Source organism: Taurulus bubalis, assembly GCF_910589615.1.
Source record: "Taurulus bubalis genome assembly, chromosome: 11".
In the NCBI taxonomy this organism is placed as follows: Eukaryota; Metazoa; Chordata; class Actinopteri; order Perciformes; family Cottidae; genus Taurulus; species Taurulus bubalis.
The window spans coordinates 7,401,595-7,422,290 of NC_136599.1; the positions used below are offsets into that span (position 1 = coordinate 7,401,595).

General features: G+C 40.9%; 4 protein-coding genes across 4 annotated transcripts; 1 reads left to right on the top strand and 3 right to left on the bottom strand.

Annotated features, from left to right (window-relative positions):
* Positions 1 to 3,412: 3,412 nt before the first annotated feature.
* oard1 (O-acyl-ADP-ribose deacylase 1) lies at positions 3,413 to 5,224 on the bottom strand. The gene is made up of 5 exons (XM_079226870.1): positions 4,985 to 5,224; positions 4,648 to 4,813; positions 3,949 to 4,007; positions 3,743 to 3,855; positions 3,413 to 3,617 (listed from the first exon to the last, which is right to left on the bottom strand). Exons 1-5 carry the CDS (start codon positions 5,027 to 5,029, stop codon positions 3,470 to 3,472), a joined length of 531 nt encoding a protein of 176 aa, XP_079082996.1. The 5' UTR covers positions 5,030 to 5,224; the 3' UTR covers positions 3,413 to 3,469.
* A 1,619-nt stretch (positions 5,225 to 6,843) lies between these two features.
* On the bottom strand, positions 6,844 to 8,133 carry guca1b (guanylate cyclase activator 1B; the record flags this gene model as incomplete). The annotated part of the gene is made up of 4 exons (XM_079226485.1): positions 6,844 to 6,980; positions 7,212 to 7,326; positions 7,480 to 7,629; positions 7,930 to 8,133. The coding sequence occupies 4 exons, from the start codon at positions 8,131 to 8,133 to the stop codon at positions 6,844 to 6,846; spliced, it is 606 nt and encodes a 201-aa protein (XP_079082611.1).
* A 2,036-nt stretch (positions 8,134 to 10,169) lies between these two features.
* LOC306743167 (serine/threonine-protein phosphatase 4 regulatory subunit 2-like) lies at positions 10,170 to 14,043 on the bottom strand. The gene is made up of 8 exons (XM_079225658.1): positions 13,966 to 14,043; positions 13,596 to 13,766; positions 12,873 to 12,966; positions 12,742 to 12,779; positions 12,496 to 12,570; positions 12,140 to 12,289; positions 11,612 to 11,895; positions 10,170 to 10,987 (listed from the first exon to the last, which is right to left on the bottom strand). Coding segments are annotated over exons 1-8 (1,131 nt in total). The 5' UTR covers positions 13,968 to 14,043; the 3' UTR covers positions 10,170 to 10,670.
* Positions 14,044 to 15,262: 1,219 nt separating this feature from the next.
* Positions 15,263 to 20,200, top strand: LOC306743702 (eukaryotic translation initiation factor 4E type 3-like; the record flags this gene model as incomplete). The annotated part of the gene is made up of 7 exons (XM_079226251.1): positions 15,263 to 15,423; positions 16,560 to 16,632; positions 17,521 to 17,615; positions 17,705 to 17,765; positions 17,848 to 17,914; positions 18,037 to 18,192; positions 18,293 to 20,200. The coding sequence occupies 7 exons, from the start codon at positions 15,263 to 15,265 to the stop codon at positions 18,334 to 18,336; spliced, it is 657 nt and encodes a 218-aa protein (XP_079082377.1). The 3' UTR covers positions 18,337 to 20,200.
* Between the last annotated feature and the right edge of the window lie 496 nt (positions 20,201 to 20,696).

A 20,696-nucleotide genomic window follows, 5' to 3' on the forward strand; every position in this document is an offset into this window, starting at 1 on the left:
AACATAGTTCTCTTCAAGATGGACTGTGTTCTAGAAAAGGAGAGGTGCATGAATAATGAAAAGTGTGTTCAACTGAAAAGGCAAAAGACCAGATGTGCACAGCCAACTGCTATCCTCTCATATCAAATAAGGACGTTGACATGTGTATAGCCAGATAATTTATCAGGTCATCTAAACAGACATTTTTAATAGAAATTAGCTTTGCCTTGACCTCTCATCCAACCCTCTTTACGAAGCCCTGGTTTGCTTCACACAATTGTAGAGAAGCTCTGTCCATGGTGCTGAAATGACTAACATGTCCTTCCCAGCCCTGCTCCTTACTCCCTCCCATATTACTCAGTGCTGAATAATTTAAACGATGATTTAAAACCAGTAACAAGGATCAGTGAGTCCGGTCGGCTTCATGATTGTCTTGCGCTCATGTCTACTATGTCTAGGGTGAAAGGTATTATTAGTCCTACTGCTCCGTAATATGAAACATGAAAACGCCAGCACATACTGTACTTCTCATCCTGTCTAAAGGTGCTATTTTACAGCGTACCCACACAAAATACACTAAGTTCATCCATTATTTCCTCCCATTCTGCAGCAGGCCAGTACTCACAGACATTTTGTAGAGAGAAAACACACACTGCCCACTGCTGGACAGAATCATATATTCATTCACAAATGATGAAGGTCAGACTTCCAAAAAAAGATGGTGGGATGTATTAGATCAACTGTGAATGTGGTGAAATAGAGCTGATAATGAATGCTTACTGGGAAATAAATAAACATGTGTTAGTATGAATCAGCTGTCTTTCACCGTAAACAAACAAACTACACTTTCATTTATTTGAGTTTATTTTACAATAATGATGAACCATATGTTCAGAGTATAAATGCTCCAGTGACGGCAAACTGTTTTTCCCCCCACTTCTTTGGTACATTGTAGTCGGTAAGCCTGGTTCGTCCAATCAGAGAGCCTACTTTTGCTGCAGGCTCAGACTGAAAGGAAGTCCCAGAACACCGGATAAACTAAACTAAAACTCACCACCAGACTCGAACGCTATCAGAGCTCCTTCAATCTGTGATCCGAGTAACCCCAATGATACCCAGAGCGCACAATGAGGGCATGCACGACAAAACTACAATGGGCTGCAGCAGCGTCTTTTGGCACATTTACAGTATATGAGGCAAAAACTTTACTTTTATGCCATCAAGGGAACACAAACCAGTTAAAGGGAGATAGTAACCACAGAGAGATGAATCGTTCTGCCTCTCAGAGGCTGGATGCTGAGGCAGCCCCGCTCAGATGTTATGGGATACTGCAGCACTAGAGAACCGTGTGCACAGAAACTTGCCTAGAAGCATCAGGGAGTCCTGCACTAATGTTCCCCCTCCCTCTCCTTCTCTCTCTCTCTCTCTCTCTGCCTCTCCCTCTGCCTTTATAAGTCTGTATAATGTAAAATAATAATAATAATAATAATAATGGCATTATGTAGATATATCAACGTGAAAGACTGAAAGAGGGCAGATAAGCCAGAACATACTCCGAGAAGGAACACAAAAAACAACTTCAGAAGTGTAAAAAATAAAAAAAAACAGCATGCAGTAGTAGTAGTAAGAGAACGTAGCCGCTCACCTTTTGTGCAGGTCGCTCTCCTCCGGACACCGAGCTCTTCCCCTTCTCCACAGGCTCCGAGACACTTTGAGATAGAGAGAAAAATAATCAATCTTCTCTTACTTTCTCTTATTTCCAGTTTCAGAATAAACAAGTCAGGAGTCAATCACAGCCCTCTGGACACACCTTTACCCGGTCCTCCTGTAAACTCTGGCTCATAAGCACACACAGACACCCATTCAAATGCACCCCAAGACTGAAGTACACAAATTGATAACGATCTGCTCAGGGGAGGGATAAAAAAAAACTACACACACTCACACACACCGCAGTTTTTTTCTCTCTTTCCTCTTGCCCACTCGCTCTGCTGCTTTTTTCCCTGCTGTCTCTGCCTGCACTGCCTCCTGATTGGCTAAGCTGCTCTTCAATAACATAAGCTCTCTTCTTTAATTGGAAGGGGCCAGTTGTGTGGTGCATCAGAACAGAAACCCTCCCGCCCAGCTCATCTCTCTTTATTTTCTCTCCCCCCACCCCCTCCCTCATAAGTGCCCATGGAGAAGAATGCTGAGCTCTGCAATTTCATACGCATCGTGCAAAGAGAAAAAAAAGAAATGGAGGACAGAGGGGGGGGATGTGGGAGAGACACAGAGAGTGAGAGTGGGAATGGGGGAGAGCGTCGGCGGCGAACCAGTGTACCGCAGTGGGACAAGCAGAAGCTGCACGGAAAGAACGCCCCGAGGGGCTATTAGATGAGGAGTGAGGGCAGATCTGGACGCTGAGGTGAGACAGCGGGTCGGATGGAGGGAGATTTCCCTGCACTCACTGCAGCGCAGCTAGGTGGCTCTGCTGCAGTGTGGAGTCTAATTGCCAGGCAAAGAAGGGGGATGGGGATGGGGAGGGAGGAGGAGGAGGAGGGCGAAGAGCAGGAGGAGAGGGGGTTGGTTGCAGTGATGCTGAAAGTACAGTCTTCCAGCCAACCATGGATATATGGGGGGAAACCGGCAGGCAGCCGCAGTGTAGAGCAGTTAATGCCTTTTTTACTCATGAATTATTGAAGGTGCCCCAAAGGAGAGAGGGAGGTCACAGACGGCAACGTGCTGAGCCTGTTCAGACGGTCTCATCGCTACTGAGGTTTATGATAATTGCTCACACCTGAAGTGCAGGTCGTCGAATCCTTAAATGGAGCCCCCTTCAGTTAGATTATCTAAACCAACTAACGCTTTGAATCGCGATTGTGCAGCATCAGCTCTCTTCTTCCCACTTCAGTAATGAAAGGCTTTTCCCCAGCCGGGGAGGATATGGATGTGGGATTGACTCTCTGTGGTGTCAGGTTTCTCCCGCTCACTCCTCCGATGTGTCCCAGCTGCGCTCGAGTACAATGCTCGAGCAGATCAATAATGGATCACACAATACCTCAGACATCCACCGAGGCTACAACGAGCACTCCAGAAGTTACAGGACAGCCACATAGAAATGCAAATGCACTGTTTGCCTAATCAACAACACGACGGCCTGGTGGATGAATGAGCAAAAAAAAAAGAGACGGCCCGATACGTCAGGCTCAATGTCCTGGTGTAGAATACCACGTGAGGTGATGGGACAGGTGAGCAAATCCCAGCATCATCCGGGAGTTAGCGACCATTTGAGATCAGCGAGTGTCGGAAGCGGCCCTCACCTATCAGATAGCTGAAAACTGGTGGCTGCAGAATAACAGGTGATCAGTAGAAATGTGTCCTCAAGAAGTTTACGTGCAAAAAAAACTAAAAAAAACATTCATTTTAGTTTTTTTAAATGAACAAGATTACCGTCAATAATACAGAATAGTGCATATACATGTAATTACAATAAATGAGCTGTTCCCATTAATCATCTGCGCATGTTTTCTCTCATCGCTGTGGTCTCTGCTTTCTCGGGGAGGCTGTAGACGGTGATGGAGATGTTTGTGTGATTGAAGACCTGTTCCAGTATCTCTGACACTTTAGTCCACTGGAGTTTATCCAGGCCACAACCAATACTGTGGGGTAGAGAGAGCCAACACACATCCTGTCACATCTGCGATGCATTCATTGAGCGAGTTAGCATTTATTTCTTGAAACCGGTTTGATTAAGTATCACTAAATGAGCGGAAATTATACGAACCGAGGCATTGCTATTCTCGTTACTCCGTTCACCAAACAGTGGGACTTCATATCCTCGAGGCTCTGTGTCAAGCTGTCATAGGTGGGCTTTTGGCTGGCCTTCTTCTTTGTGATCTGCAATATAATTACAGGGAAAGCATCAGTAATATTAACTGCAAATATTAATGTCACAATGAGAATTTGTATAGGAATCAATTATATCTTTACCAGATAGTAGACAAAACGTCTGTCTCGTTTTAACACAGCACACCCTCCTGTCAGCTTTTCTGTTTGGAGATTAAAATAAACATTTAAAAAAAGATAGTATTCACATCAGAATAACACACAGTACAAACTCCAAGTATATATTCATATTCATATTTTTTTAAGTCCTTAAACCGCACTGACTCACTGGTGGACAACTCATTACAAAAAACATGCAAATGTTTACTTTACATGTTAGTGGAGATCCTTAAGTTTCCAAAGAGAACAATTATTTCGAAGAAAAAAAAAAAAAAGGTGTACAAAATAATGTTCAAGACATTAAGAATATTTTCATATAAAATAAGATAATTAGTCCCGCAGTGGGGAAATTGCAGGATTACAGCAGCAAGAGACACATGGTAAAATAAAATTAAAACAAGTAATATAACTAAACAATAAAACAGTAAAGAATCTACAATAGCAGTATTATAAATACAGACTGAATAAAACATGTATTTAAAATGTATTTATATTGCACCAGTTAAAGTAATTAAAGCCATTAAAGCATCAAACTTTGATACAGTAAATGTGGTATTCTGAAACTAGGTTATTTATGAGGCTTCTGCACTAAAAAGACACAGCCAGAACAAAAAGGATCGTGTTGGAATCAATGAGCCCAAAATAAGACATTATCACTCCTGATGAATTTTTTATCCGACTCACTCTGCTCCTTTAACTCCTCGACCCCTTTGAAGCGCTTCTTGAACATCACCGCTATGCCTGCCCCCATGCGGCAGTCCTCGCTGATGCAGTGGGCCAGCGCGTCGCCCTCGGGGCAAGAGAACAGATCCCCGCTGACATAGTTCACTCCCCAGCTGTCTTCTGGAGCCTGGCCGGGAGGGGGCGACATTGCGCCGTGTGACGACGAAGCATAATGACAGAACAAGAAATAAACACTGGCGTCTGGGAAAAGGAAACTATTATGTCTGAACCAACCATTTTAGCGCACGTAAAGCCAAGACAGAACACTTTTATTTGTTTCTTTGAGTGTGAGCTTTACCTTGAGGTTGTCAGTGTGGACTGGATTCTCATGTTCAGACGACATTGATAACAATGATTAGAGTACTTGAGCGGTGGGTTGGTTTGCTGTCTTGAACACACATTTAAAAACAACTGCCGGAAGACTTGTGAGCGAGCTTATCACGCGACAGTAAGGTGTTTCTTATAGCTTACAAACCGTAGACTGCAGGTGGCCGTTTTTATGCCAAATAAAGGTAGTTTCGGGATGCTGTTTAATGGCTCTGAAGACTAGTCACGAAGCAGCAGAGGAAGCAGCCACGAGAGCTGTCTATCATCTCGCGAGAAAACAAGAGACTTTGCGGAAGGGCGGCACCTTATGAATACATCCAGGTTTACCACTGATATTCTGTAAAAACACCATATATTAACACCAGAATGTGACTACCTATTTGTATAAAACTTGTCTGTAAATTTGTTTAGTTGAAAATCGTGAAATTATATTTACTAATCTTACACATTTTTATTTCTAAAACTAGTGCGTTGTTTACTTCATGGAATACAAAAAATGTCCATCAAACAAAACTGGCAGTGTACAATTTGAATGTATTTGTTGTTTTTAAAGATCCTGCACATCCTCATCCATGTGGTTATTTTGTATGTTTTATTAGATGTGTATTCCGGTTCAAGTTGCCATGATGAGAATAACATAATGTCACCAAACTGGGTGAAAATGAATGTTATGACGATTCAGCTCCAGGTACAACTGTGTATGGTCACAATGGAATGATGACTGGACATGTGATCTTAAGGCTGCTTTAATAATGTTTCCATATTGGTCTCCTTGTTTGTTTAGAAAAAACATACTGACCACTTTCACAGAATCATTTTTCTGTGCTTTCCATTCATTTAAGTGTAGTACAACAATCACCGGCAGATATTTCAGTAATTTGCTCCAATGAACATGTGTCAAGTGGACTTGTTCCTGCTTAGAACCTATCTTCAGTTTGACAAAGAAATAAAACAAATGTAATGATTACGGTAATTAATTACTTTTGTGTTTCGTACAAACGTGTGTTTTCTATAGAAAGACAGAAACCACACCTGACAGAATCCTTGGCCTTTGCCATATCCATCCCCACAGAAACCATCGGCAGGAAAACGACAGCATTCCTCCTTCCAGACGTGCAGGTTGATGACAGACACATCCACCACTCTCAGCTCATTAACAACTTAACACCAGTGCTTGTAAGACCCCATACAGCTACTATGCACTTTTCTTTACAAAAAAAACACAGTAAATTGCTGTCAATGAAATATAATATCTGCACTATATCCATAATGCTATAATTACTATTATTATTGGGCATTTTGTGGAATTTCACTGTCAAAATTAAGGCAAAGGATTACAGTGTCAATCCAACAAAACTATGAGGGAATGAGGAAAATGTCAATCTCAGGCGAGGTCTAATCATTCTAAATAAGTGAAAACACTTCTCTATGGTTGTGTAGGGGTCTTAATTATGTTTATTGAATCACTATTATGCACAACTTATGACACACATCTAAAAAGCAAATACAGTAAGCATGTTATCTCTGCAGTATCTACAAAATGCAGAAATCTGAACAACTAAACAAAACCATTGCTGGTAATAAAATGGTCAAAACGACTGTTGCACAAGTGTTGACCCGAAACTTTATTAAATGAAATGGTTGCCCCTTTACAAGCAAAGCATAGGATTATGAAAAACAATCCATCTAAATCGTATACGGCAGCATACAGAACTTTGCCAGGAGGGCTGTGGTGTGGTCTTTTACAGTGTACACAAACTGCAATAAGTAGAAAAATGACAACATGATTGGTCACACATGAACGATGTGTGTACGTGACAGATTGACCGTCTAAGTTTCAGACTCAGGAGTCAGGCTGCGGCTCCGCTCGTTGATCCAGTCCCCGGGGTTGACGTCCATCTGCAGCATCTTCATCACCCACTTGTCCCTCCGTGCTCCATCAATGAACTCATCCAGTGAGAGCTCCCCTACGGGACGAGGGACAGTAGTTATTATACACGCTTATGCACGCCTGAATTCATCCATTTGATGAGGAGATGATCATATAGTTGAGTTTCACCTTCCCTTTTTTGAATATACACAAGCAACAACAAGCACATGGACACTTTTACATCAACACCCCACAAAGCCATTACACGGAGCTGTTGAATCATTCATGAAGCATTTCAAGCTGCCAGAAAACTGTGACAAACACTCACCATCTCCATTTTCATCAACCAGCTCAAATATCCGGTCGACCACTTGGTCCGGTGTCAGCAGATTGCATTCTTGATCCAGCTCTCCGTGGCAGGCTTTCTTCAGTCGATAAATGGACTGAGAGTGACAGGAAAGTAAGTTACGACCACTCTTGCTCTGACTGCGTTTCATTACAGCGCACTGATTCATCTTGAAATGTTCTTAAAAATGTGTCTGAAAGCTTCACAGATCAATAGATGCACATGATCGATGTATGCTAGCAAATATTACCTCCACGATTTCAAGAAGCTCTGTTTTATCAATGCATCCGCTGCCATCTTTATCGTACATTTTGAAGGTCCATTTGAGCTTGTGTTCGAGTTTACCCCTCAGGACTAAGTTCAAGGCTGCCACGTACTCCAGGAAATCAATGGTGTTGTCCTGTGTGCATGAAGAGAGAGCGTAAGCATTTCATGACGCAAAATTATTAAATATAAATAAGGCTCCTACTAGATACAACAATTAAAAAACTATGCCGGGCCGCAGCTTTACCGATTCATTTTCTGTCAATTGACTAGTTAAGTACCAACTATCGGCTTCAGCTCTAAAAACTCGTGCTCAATAATGGCCATCATGACCAATTATATTGGTAATTGGAATATTTCCAATCAGCACATGTACCCAGTTACTAATGTGTATGGCTTATACAAGGCTTATACTTCCACTGGAGTTTGTACTTACGCCGTTCTTGTCAAAGGCTCGAAACATGTTTTCAATGTAATCTGCGGCCTCCTTGTTATCAGCTACGCCAAAAAATCCCTTGAACTCGTGCATGAAGAGAGTTCCACTTGGGCACTCCACCACAAATTTTTTGTACCATTCCTGCAGCTCTGCCACATCGATTTCCTTGTCTGGGTCACTCTCCTCAGTCAGGCGTTGACCCATTGTGGAAATCTCCCCTTCAGCTCCCTAACAACTGAAAATCTCTCTTCTCATGCAACTGTGACTCTTGTAAAGCTTCCCTCTACATTACGAATGTTAGTCCTCGGTTATCGAGCCGATTACCGCAACGATCTTTGTGCAAATCGACAAAGATCAAATTGATCAAAATGGCATGAATGTCCATACGAGCTGAACTGTTTTTGGGCTCCCTATTGTTGCAAATCCCCTCTGAGAGTCAGGGTGAAACATGGGCTGTTATGGATCACATGATAAGGGATTAGAAATGGACACTTGTCAAAATCAATTAGTTCACAAATAGATCATGGGAGGATTTCCTTGTGGCACTGCTTCTACCTCTCCTAGGAAGGATGTCTGTTAGCTTCGTACAAACACACTAATCATAGGTTTCAAGTACCTATATGGCATAATGAGATTTTTTATTAACAATGTAATTATCGTATGAAAGAAAGTTTCAAGGTATGACTTAAAACTACTCATTTGTGTGTAAAGTTAAAACAAAGGTATGTATGATAACATCAAATGGGAAGTGATAAGACATTTTACACATTAAGGTCAGTATACAATCAGAGAGGGTCAAAGGAAAAGATGCTATTAGTTGCATTATGGGAAATGTAGGCCTCAGTGTTTCTGGTAGAGTTTGACCCATTCTAGATCAAGATATATAATGCACTGCTGTTTAGATTTGGACAATTATTTAATAATCGGCCTCTTCCGAGTTCCCAAACTTTATGAAAGTGGAATACTAAATGACTCATGCCCTCCTTTAAGTAATATTTCCTGGTATTGGAAGTCCCTGACCAGTCTGATGATTCACACAAGCAAAATGCCCTGACAGCGCTGACCTTCAGAAGCCATGTTATTTACTGCTCCCCCGATTACTGTTTACAGGCCCGCTTCAGTCTGACTGAAGCCTATAATGAACATGTTGTAGCTAAATTCACTAATGATGGACATTACAACTTAGGCGTCAAGAGGGGGATTTGGGAAATGCGTGGTTAGCATCTAGCAAGCGTTTGGCCTTGTTTGAGTATTCGGCAGTGGAGTCGACCTGTACATAGAAAATTGGAAATAACTGCATGTTTTCAACAGATTAAGTGTGTCACTGTTAATGGTAATGTAGCCAGTGTTTGCGGGCGAAGGCTTGGCCTGGCCCAATACCTTCCTGTGCTGACAACAGGGATAGTGGTAATCATAGCTTACACGTGTCAAGGCCGCCTGAGGGGTCACTGGAGGTTATCCTCACGATTAAAAGATTCGCACCTTCTGTTCTTATACAAGAGACATTCTAAATACCCACCCATATTTGCCTTCATCCAATCATTTGACATATTACGTTGCATTCCTGTACCGAGGGCGGGCTCTAAATTAAGACCCACCATATCTGGCCTGCATTGACAGGCCTGGTCCCAAGTCACTTTCACCCCAGTGTTATCTCTATATCACAGATACCGTTTTGGCTCAGCCATGTAGACCAGCAGCCACGCGAGGCTGCACAGGACCTGAATGCTTGCAGTGGTAATGGCAGCATGTTGATGCTCAGCAGCTCGAATTTGACCATGTTTGACCAAAGGTGATCCCCATAATTGAGTGGTAATTCATGTTCTACTAATATAAAAGTGACAGCCCCGTGAATATTAACTGAGCATGTTACACGTTGAATGTTTTGCATTTATTGCTTTCCATGAATACTATGATACAAGCTCAAGCATTCAGTTTCCAGCTTTTATCAGTTCTATGAAGGCAGTGGACATGTATTACAAGTCTACAAAAACTGATTTACAGGCGCGTACTGTAAAAAAACAAGCTATCAAAAAGGGACATTTGCACAACTAAGATATGACATACAGAAAGTGTAGAAGTACCTTGTGTGTGTGTTTTTTTATACAGATTTTTATGAAGAAATGTCTTTCCAGCCAATCTATCTAACCAAAATAGTGACTACTGGCAATAAAGTGTGTTAATATTGGCTTCCTACAGTGACAAAGCAAAACTGTGACATATTCCACACCAGTCAAGGGTTGAATGCAAACAAGTGCAATATAATGTTAATAAGAAATACATTAAGCTGTTATAGAAAAAGCAAACAGGAGTGTCTTCACATTCTTAATGGCATGTGTCCTCGCTCAACAGGAGAGATGCACAATCATAAAAAAAAAAAAAGTTAAAAGTAAAAGCAACGATGCTTCGGCCAATACACAACTCAAACTGTCAAATGTATCTTTTTTTGAAAATGCATGCCAAATGACTTAAAAATAATAAAATTACTGATTACATCAGTGAACAAGGTTAAATCATAACCTTCATATAAAAATCTGGGGGAAAAAGGGTTCATTAGTCAACAGTGTAAAAAGCCTCCAAATTCTTTAAATCATTTCCTTCCAGTTTAGACCAGGTTGAAGAGGACAAAAATATCTTTCTGTGAGGAATCTCGAGGTTCACATTGCTCCTGGTCCTGAAGTTCAGCGGTCCACAGTGCTACAGATATACCCATATCACGGCATCATACAGTGTCAAAAAAGTCAGTTTGCAGACTGGGCTTCAAGATAGTCATGTTCCCCGGGCTCTACTGCAGTCTTTGTGCTGTTTGAACTGTCAGCGTCGCCCTCTGTTGACAAGTCATGTGAACTACCAGAAGAGGCGACCCGCTTGTCGCTGGGTAGGCCTTCTCCGTCGCTGCTGCTGCTGCTCTCCCCATTATCCGGCTCAAAACGCGTTCCCTCTGATGGAGCGGGCTCAGCTTGATCCACAGGGCTGTCCTTCTCCAAACCGTGGACATTGCCCCTCTCAGACAAGTCCTCATCACTTTCAGATGGTTCCTTCTGTGTGCAACTAGGCTCTGAGGACCAAAATGGACAACATTAGTGCTGCAACTAACTTTTTTTGTTTTATTATTATCAATAAATCTGTGGAATCATTTTGTTTGTAAAATGACAAATGCTCATCACAAATTCCCAAAGCAATGCTTAAAAACCTTCATATTCACTTTATCAAAAGGAGAACAAGCTGGAATGTTGGTATTCATTTTTTAAAACAATGACAAACGATTAATCAACTATTAAAATAGTTGCGGATTAATCACCTATCAATCGACTACTCATTGCAGCTGAAAACATTTGACTGATTACATTCTGAATAACAAACTGTGGTCTGTGGTTGTTAACTAATACATGTATTATTTATAATATATTCAGCACTGAACTTATATAACATTGTCAAAACTAAATGATAGAGGATAGTCTCAAAGGATTAAAAAGAAATTGCACTATTCTCCCTAGTCAAACCCTGACGCCTACATTACCCACAATGCTATCCGACTGCAAAAACAGACAACAGTGTTGTGCCGCCATTCCGATACCGACATTTTATAGCCCTCTGTCTATTAAGACACCACACGTAGCTGCAGTGTTGGTTCTGAAACGCTGTAATACGTCATCCTGAGTGAAGAGGTGTTAACTCTCACCGTGATCCTCGGCAGCAGGATGCGAGTCACGAGATGCTCTGCTTTTGTACTCGTGACCCCCAGACTCTTCTGAAGACTGCGAGCTCTCTGGCCCTTTACTACAAGACGACTCATTTTCTTCGCCCTCCGTTTCGTCCTCTTCCTTCACGTCAAACTTGAGCCTCTTGACCTCATGCTTGTCAGTCTCAGAATCCTCCTCCTCCTCCTCCTCCTCTTCCTCCGCAGGGTGTTTGTTCTTTATCCCGCTGTTTGGAGTAACTTCACCCTCTGCTGCTGAGGAATCACTGCAGGAATGAAAGAAACACCGGGAATCACTTTATTAAATGGTATACTTTTAGATTAAAGTGAGAAGTAACAGTAGCTCATATATATTCCTTTTAAAAAAGTAGAGATTATGCCGTTTAGGGAGGACATCTCAGGGCGTGACAGATATCATCAGTGCTCTTGCATTTTAAATTAAAATATTGAGTAGACTTACTCAGTATACTACACACTCACTCACGGTGCTGCCACATGCATTTCAATTACCCGATATGGTCCTCCTCCACCTCCTCTGTGATTGGCTTCGGCTCTTTACTGACTGCACAGTCGGGGAGCCCGTTGGAGGAAAGTGAAGCCGACAATGACAGCTTCGGTCTGTTGAGCGGTTTCGGTGTGTCGGGACCATTTATATTTCGGCTGCAAAAGAAAAAAGGAAACAAGGATTTCTTATGCAAGTCATATCACAAGATGGTACATCAGCACCACTCCTAAAACCAAACTGACAGGCAAGAGATAACTGTCCTTGGATTTTGGATATTTGACTTTACAAGAATTCAACTTTCCACTTAAGAGGCTATTTTAGATCTGTGGAAGTCAAACACTGACAAGTATGTGGCTCCCACCTGTCTGAATATAGAGAAGAGTTACCAGGAAACATCACTCCATTCATTCTGTTTACACTGGATGCCCCGTTTTTCCTTCGAAAGAAGTAGAAAGGCACAAAACATCTGGCTGTTAATTGTAACTTTGTAAGTGTGTCTGCATAAGCAAATTCAAGGGAGCTGTCAATGTGCATCAGAAGCAGCTGAACAGAAATACGGCAGCCAGCAGAGCAAGGGGAGCAAAAGCTAAACAGCTGCTGTACTTACTCTGATGTGGGGTACACACAGCTGACCACCATTACATTCTGCAATACATAAACAATCATATATATTAAAAGTCCATTTAAAGCCATGGAAACTATATTTTAAAACATTTTGACATGCATTCAAGTGCTCACCTTCTCTAAACCCATGAGAAACTTATCTGTTCCTGTATAGTTGCGCTTGGGGTCCGTGAGAAGTTCACACAGACGTTGGATGGTGAATGGGATTCTGGAAAAAGTTATCAAGACATATATTTAGGATTAGCCACACATAGCCATCTCACAGCAAGCATCAACACCTTGCGAACCTGGCAGCACTAGAGCTGTATGAGGGGAAAAAACACTTGGATCAATCTGAACAGAACTAGTCAACCCTCATCACAGCTGGTTACACAATATTGTTTTAATGTTAAAATCCTACATCTAAATCCATCTAACTGATGCACCAAGGAAAATAGAGGTTGTTTCTGTTTTTTGTTGTTTGAGGCGACTTAAGCTAAACTAATTGATGACTTTGGGTGTGAAAGACCTTTCCTACGTTTTAATACAAGTTATTTTGCGATTTCCAGGGCTGTTTATAAAAAGGTAAAATGCCAAACATTAAGTTGAGCAACATTACATCTTGCCAATGGAAAACATGCCCTTTACAGATTTTTGATCTTGAATTATTAATTAATTACACTGATTTCAGCCAATTATGTTGATTTTTGTACCTTAATGTTCTACTAATGCACCTGTGGTTATGTGTTGATTAATAACATGAGAGACAGGCACTAATAAGGCTGTGAACAGGCATTGCTACATTGTTTTGTTTGTGGTTTCTAGTTTCTAAAGTGGCTCATCCTCAGCTTCACTCACCCATTGTAACCATCCACTATTGTTAAGATCCTCGTCTTCATCTCTTCGTAGGGAACATACTCCACATTGGGATTATGTGCCGCTCTCTGTTCTGGCGTTGAAGTGTGGAAGTCGTCCATGACTTTCTCCAATTTAAACACAAAGTATGTTTTGAACTGTGACCACGAGATCCTGGAAGAAAATAAGCAAGTCTCCACGTCACGCACACAAAATATTTAAAAGTCTTGCAACACATTTTTACAAAAAGCCTGATTAGAGTAATTGAAAAAGAAAAAGTCACCAAGTAGGCTTCAATTACAGGAAAACTGACTTCATTGCTGTGTGTGAAGACGTATAAAGTTTAAGCTGAATGTGTTTCAGGACTACTCACATCGGCTGGCCTGTCTTGGCAACATGACACAAGAATTGCTCTAGTTCAGGACAGGTCTCTTTCTTGCCCGTCTTCTCAAAATCTGTAAATTCACAAATGAAAACAAATTAAAATAATTAGTTTATAGGTAATAACATTAATCCAAACAGCACACAAAACTGACCCAGACCAAACAAAACAATGTTTGTCCCTCATTGACCTCAACCTGAAGTTGTCCAAACCACCCAGAGGCAAATGACCTTTAGATAATAATGTATTCTGTCAATTATTTATAAATGTTAAATCTCGATTTGTTTCAGTCTAAACGTTACATCTGGCACATTAACTGTACTGTATTGTTAAATTAGTCAAGTATTAACTACCTGTATCAAGTGGAAATATGCCAAATGGAAAAGTTAAAAAGTTAAACACTGCATCGTAACGTCATAAAACACCAACTCCAGTTGACTAACTGCGAAAGTTCATGTGAAAGTTCACAAATTAGCATGTTTGTTGTGAAGCTATCCAGCTAGCGTTAGCTGTTTACATAATCTCCAACCGTCAGCTCGGCAATAAATGGGTCAAAATGTGACGGACTCCTTTCTCGTAGAGAACAACGTTGAACTATGGACGGGTCAGATTGTCCTCACGCGCCTCTTCTAAACAGGTTAATCTTTGTCAGTGAGCTAACGTTAAGTTACAGCAACACACGTAACGTAGTAAAGCGAAGCATTACATATTTGTCCCTGAAATGTCAAAACCACTCACTAATAACGAACCACTTATTTAAAATAACTGTAAATATTGCCTTGAAACGCCTCCGATAACGCGTCGATGTCCATAGCTGTGTCCAGTCACAGGCAGGAAATACTTGCTAGCTAGTAGCATGGAGCAAACCCAACAAAGCTGGTGGCAGGGAAGACTCCGACTGCGCATGTCCGAGGTTACGTATTGACATTTGCGGAAGATGCGTTCCAGTTCAGATCAACAAAGCGCTTGAGTGCGCGTGTGGCAACAACACCAGGCAGTAGTTGATATATTTGTTGTTCTTATAGCGCGACTAGTTGCATCGTGAGTGAAAGCACGCGCAGACTTCAGTGACAGAAACTTCTGGATCGCTCAGCTGCGCTCTCGGTGTCGCAGGCGGTCCGCGGGCGTCATCGCTCCCCTTTCTGTTGTTGTGACGGCACAGACCCGGTGGAGCGGCAAGTGAGTCAGCAGCTGATCGGGGTTCATTTGACCTATAACGGTGCCTGGTGAAAACATATGCACAAGGACACCTTCTCGCTTTTGTTCGCAGTCATTCAGTGTTTTAACGATGGCAGTTCCAGTAGCTGCATTACAGCTGAGCGCCTCATCCAGCTCGGGTCTGCTGGAGCACAACATCCACATCAGCGACAGAGATTTGGGGAGGATTTCAAGTGACAATGAAAACAACACTCTGCCTTTACATTCTCCGTGGACCTTCTGGCTTGATAGGTAAGGTTTTATTTCCCTCCCACCTATTGTAATGTGATTTATCTGTATAGTGTTAAACATGTTTACTCTTTGATGCTGACCTTTTACTGAGAACAAAGAAGGGGGAGATGACGAATGTATCAGGCCTCCTATATAAGTGGCAGATACGATTATAGACGTTTATAACAGCCTATGTTTATAACTACGATGTCTTATTAAATCCCATAATAACAACAACTGCTTGTTAATGGTGTCGATGCAGCTTTCCAGTCAACTGGTTTTCTCTGTGACCTACATACAAGTCCTCCACTTTGAAGGATCTTAAAACAATCAAAAGAGCGTAATTATGACTAACTGGCTACACATAATAACTGCTTGTTAATGGTGTTGATGCAGCTTTCCAGTCAACTGGTTTTCTCTGTGACCTACATACAAGTCCTCCACTTTGAAGGATCTTAAAACAATCAAAAGAGCGTAATTATGACTAACTGGCTACACATAATAACTTTCTTTTCCTAATGTCAGGAAAGGTCAGTTCGAATTCAGCCCATATTTTGTAATTTTGTTTGTTTAGCATTTGTGTTATTGTTAAGAAAAACATAGTGTGTCACTCCTTGTCATGGTTCAGTGAAGCACTTTTTTTCCCTGTTGGATTGACACCAATTTACTATAGTTTGATACAAATTTCCCAATGTAATGTTCAGACGTCTATATGCAGTGCTTTCATAATTCCTGTTAAGCAATCACAGCAGAGTTGAAACACAGGTGGCGGTCAGTTACACAAGCGTGATCATCCACTGTGTGTTTAAATCAGAGGGTGCTGTGTTCAAATGGGGTCAGTGTTGTTTACTCTTTACTGGCTTATTTGTCATCTGATCACCCCACCACCCCCACACACACACACACACACACCTACACACACACACACACACCTACACACACACACACACACACACACACACACACACACACACACACACACACACACACACCCCAAACTGATCTGCTCAGTAAAGAAGGTCACTGAAATATGTCTGTGTAAAAATAAAAGGACATGTCAAGTTAGGGGACTTGAGTTCCTTTACATGCTCCTAATTTTTTTTAAGAAACAGATATTGTCCTTACATTAAATATATATACCCGTTTCTCTTCGTCAGATCTCTACCAGGAACCACAGCAGCTGAGTGTGAGTCAAACCTGAAGAAAATCTACACTGTGGACACGGTCCAGGTAAGATGCTTCACAGTCTTGATCCAAGAGCAACGCTCTAGCAGGCACAGTGTTGGTACATTCTACCGCACCAAGGGTTAATTGGGGTCAGGGAGGAGTCATGGATGTGATGACACAATTCAATAGCAAGCTTCCTTGTTGCCACTATGATTTGCACTTTTCTTTCCACACCACTGCTGGAGTTTCTCTTTCTCCCAAATGCACCAGAACAGCAGCCAAACTTAAATTGAGAAGCCTATCATGAGAAACTGAATGCTTTATCCCTCCAGTGATGCCTTTGTACTTGACAGTGAAGAGTTTAGTAGTAGCATCCCTGCATGCAGTTATTCAGGTCAAACCCCATTATCAGCAGTATAAGGTTCAACAGATCTACACATCTATTTTACACCAATAATGTGTGTCATTATGTGCTATACTTTACTAATAAAGAGCTTAGAGAGCTGCTGACCACATGTTAAAACAAGTGTGTATGCATGGACTCCCCTGCTAATTAACACAATATAATAACTGCATTACTGACTACTGAACTAATTAGCATGGCAGGTTATTTATAATGTGTAATTGTGTTCATGGCAGGACATTAAAAAGCTCAAATACCACTTTAAATAATCAGTAACCACAACTGTGTTGGATGAGGGCTCATGAAAGTGTGTGTGTGTGTGTGTGTGTGTGTGTGTGTGTGTGTGTGTGTGTGTGTGTGTGTGTGTGTGTGTGTGTGTGTGTGTGTGTGTTTGTGGTTAAGAGCAATGAGGAAAATACCTTGGGCAGTGATTTTCGACATTGTAACACATGGAAAATATTAACAAGCCCAAGTGTCTGCACTCCCCGTGCCAGTAGACGTTCCCATAAAATAACCCGTTTCCTCTCTTCACCATGGCACTGGAGTAGAACTTTTGGAGAGTTTACAACAACATACCCGGCGTCTCCAGCTTGCCATTGAGATGTAGCTATCATCTGATGAGAGGAGAAAGAAAACCGCTCTGGTGAGTTGGAATTTCAGATCGATACATGCACGTGTTTATAGTATTTGAAGCTCTTTAACATTTGTGGAATGTTGCCGGCTGGTTTGCAGGGAAGAAGAAAGCAATGCTAAAGGGGGAGTTTGGAAGATGAAAGTACCCAAAGAATGCACTGTGAGTGACATAATCAATATATTTACGTACTGTTTGCTTATTGATTTTTTACTATTTGACAAATGTGCCTTTGTGTTAACAGACTGCTGTATGGAAGGAGTTGCTGTTGGCTACTATTGGAGAGCAGTTCAGTGACTTTTGTGCCTCAGGTAACTTTTCACGATCGAGTTATGTGAAAAAGCGGCAGCTTTTGCAGAGGGCTCGCATTTTATGAGCAGAATACAGCAAATCCATATTGCATTTATCAGATCCTGTGCTTCTGTGCTTGCAGACGATGAAGTCGTCGGCGTCAGCGTCAGTGTCAGAGACAGAGAAGACGTGTTTCAGGTCTGGAACGGAAACGCTTCGTGTGCTACCGAGTCAAACATCTTAGGAAGGATCAACGAGCTCCTTCCACAAATACCTTTCAAAGCGGTGTTTTACAAACGTGAGTATTTTCTTTGAATATGAATTACATAGCGGTTTTCAGATTTGATTTATGATAACGCTCTACAACGTCAGTCATTGTTCTTTTTGGTTCATTTCAGCACATGAGGAGCACCACGCTTTTGAGGGAGGTCGAAGACGTTAGGACATTTTTGCACCTTCGGAACACTCGATATGTACGATGTGATATGTTTTGTTGCTTATGAACATGTTTTGGATAATATTTTAAGCAATTTAGTTCCTAGTTGCTTACTAAATGATCATATTTACCTCAAAATGTAGCCCATTGTGATTTTCAGTCGATGGAATTTCTCATCTTCAGAGCACTGCTGTCATTAGTAATATCCAACATTTTTAGTCGAAGGCAAAAACATTTTAGTTTGATTTTTATTTGTGGCAGTGTTTGTGTGTTTTTATACTTCAATGTTTTTTCAAATCCTTAACCAAAACAATAGATCATGTACAAGTACATGCCAGATTTTGTAGATGTATTATAGCATTTTGTGCCATTTCGAGAGCACAGACAAAGCTAGGTCTTTGCATTACATTTCACTTTTAGATCTAAGAGGAAGGTTAGTCCCACAAAGCAAACCTTTACCTGAACAATAGACTACAAGGCTTTTCTAGTGAGCTGTTTTCTCTGTTTTGTTGTGTTACAGCCAAAATACTGTTGCCTAACATAAATAGCTAGTATGCTGTAATGCTAATTAATATATGAGCAGAAAGTTGCACATTCTTTTTTTATTTATCTTTTTTTAGGATATGAGTGAATTGTAAAAGGAATATGTTACAATAAGATGACCTCAGTACACAAATCAACAAGAGTAGATACTGAGAAATATATGCAATAATTTCCATTCTGTAGAATTTGCAGTTTTGTGGCTGTTGTTTCGTTATAGCCTGTGCCCCAAATCAAGCACTTTTGTTTCTTACTGTGTGTGAACTGTGATAACTGAGATCAAATCCACTTTGGTTTTGTGTCATCTTTTCTGGTGAAGTGTAAAGCTGTGTTTGTTTCTTTTTCAAATAGTAACTTGAGATGTGTAGGTAACAAATTGTAGATAATATGTTTTTTTTCTTCTTTTTTTATGTATTCATCCGACCTGGGTTTAGTGAATTTGTGAAGCCTATACCCTTTCTTAGAGAAAATTGGTCCCAGTAAAAATGAACAAACACATACCTAAATCTGTCACAGAGAAGGACACCAGAAAAAAAAAAGATGTGCCATAAATCTCACTTTCCTTGAGGGATCGCTCGGGGCCTATTTCAGTGCATTTGTACAAATGGTGTGTGTGATGCAACCATTGCAGCAGGGTCAAATCTGATTTACTATTACCGCAACAAAACACATTGTGTCTCACAAATCCATAGCTTTAAAGATGTTTACTGTGCTAATGTAAAATGCTGTATTTGTATCATTGAAAAACATAATCATATGAGACAAATGTTGACATTTAGGACAATTATACATGTTTCTCCTGTGTTTGTGTGTGACAGACTGTATGATAGGGAGTGAGATTGACTATTCTATGCTGCATAGAGCAGAGCAAATTGTTTTGAGTACTAGTACTATGGTACTTACACAGTTGAGGTAATTTACATGTAGGGGTACGCATTGAAACCCACAGAAAGACTGCTGCTATGATTTCTCAATCAAATCAAATGTGAAAGTGTTTATGATGCTGGTGTCTTGGCTTTGAGTCGCTGCTATAGAATATTCACAGGAGAAGTTAGTTATCAGACCACCACCTTTGCCAAACATAATTTTCCCTTTATTCTGCTGTAGTCCATGTAACACAAGCACACACTGTAGGATAAGGGAGTACTGTACCCTTGCACATATACAGTTTATCTTCAGATTTCAGACTTTGTCACTGATTGTTGATCTTGGATGGTGCCTTGTGTTTACCAGCAGTTCAGAATGTCGCCTGTGTGTTCAGCATGTTGAAATTGTATATAGTCATGATTCTCTGTTAGTTTTACACGTGTTTGAAAAATAAAGATGCCTAAACTAATATCCCTTTTACTGTTTGGAATATTTACTATATGCGTGATGAGAATATTAATATTGCACTGAATGAAAAGCAGCATATTACATTGGACCTTTTAAACCAGTTATTCTAGAAAAGCTGGACAGGTCTTTGTCCTCAGGCTCTTCATTAGCGGTAAATCCTTCAAGGTCGGCTTTTAGATTCCAAGATACACACGCTAACATGAATTTGGTAAGTTTTGCATTGAAATACATGTTAGATCATATATAATGCCCCTTTGAGGGATTTTTTTTTCATGCAGCAGATAATGCACACATTTAAATAAATTCAGCTCTTTTCATGGCCAAATGAACAATATTGACAGTGGGTTTTTAAACTGAGTTACAGAAAGGGCTCATGCACCTCATTTACCGTTGGAATAGGAAGCGACCGTTTAATGGCGGCCAGAAGGAAAATGTCTCCCTCAGGTGGTTGTATCAATGCATAGACATACTAAATAGTTGTTAGAAGGCTA

What these genes read in the sequence shown, in the direction of transcription:
- oard1 (XM_079226870.1), bottom strand. Translation starts at nt 5,029, where the DNA reads ATGTCGTCTGAACATGAGAATCCAGTCCACACTGACAACCTCAAG. An exon ending in GACGTTTTGTCTACTATCTG is followed by an intron (nt 3,856 to 3,948) that starts GTAAAGATATAA and finishes ATTATATTGCAG; the next exon opens with ATCACAAAGAAGAAGGCCAG. An exon ending in ACGAGAATAGCAATGCCTCG is followed by an intron (nt 3,618 to 3,742) that starts GTTCGTATAATT and finishes TCTACCCCACAG; the next exon opens with TATTGGTTGTGGCCTGGATA.
- LOC306743167 (XM_079225658.1), bottom strand. An exon ending in TCTTCTCTATATTCAGACAG is followed by an intron (nt 12,290 to 12,495) that starts GTGGGAGCCACA and finishes TTTCTTTTGCAG; the next exon opens with CCGAAATATAAATGGTCCCG. An exon ending in GTGGAGGAGGACCATATCGG is followed by an intron (nt 11,896 to 12,139) that starts GTAATTGAAATG and finishes TCATTCCTGCAG; the next exon opens with TGATTCCTCAGCAGCAGAGG.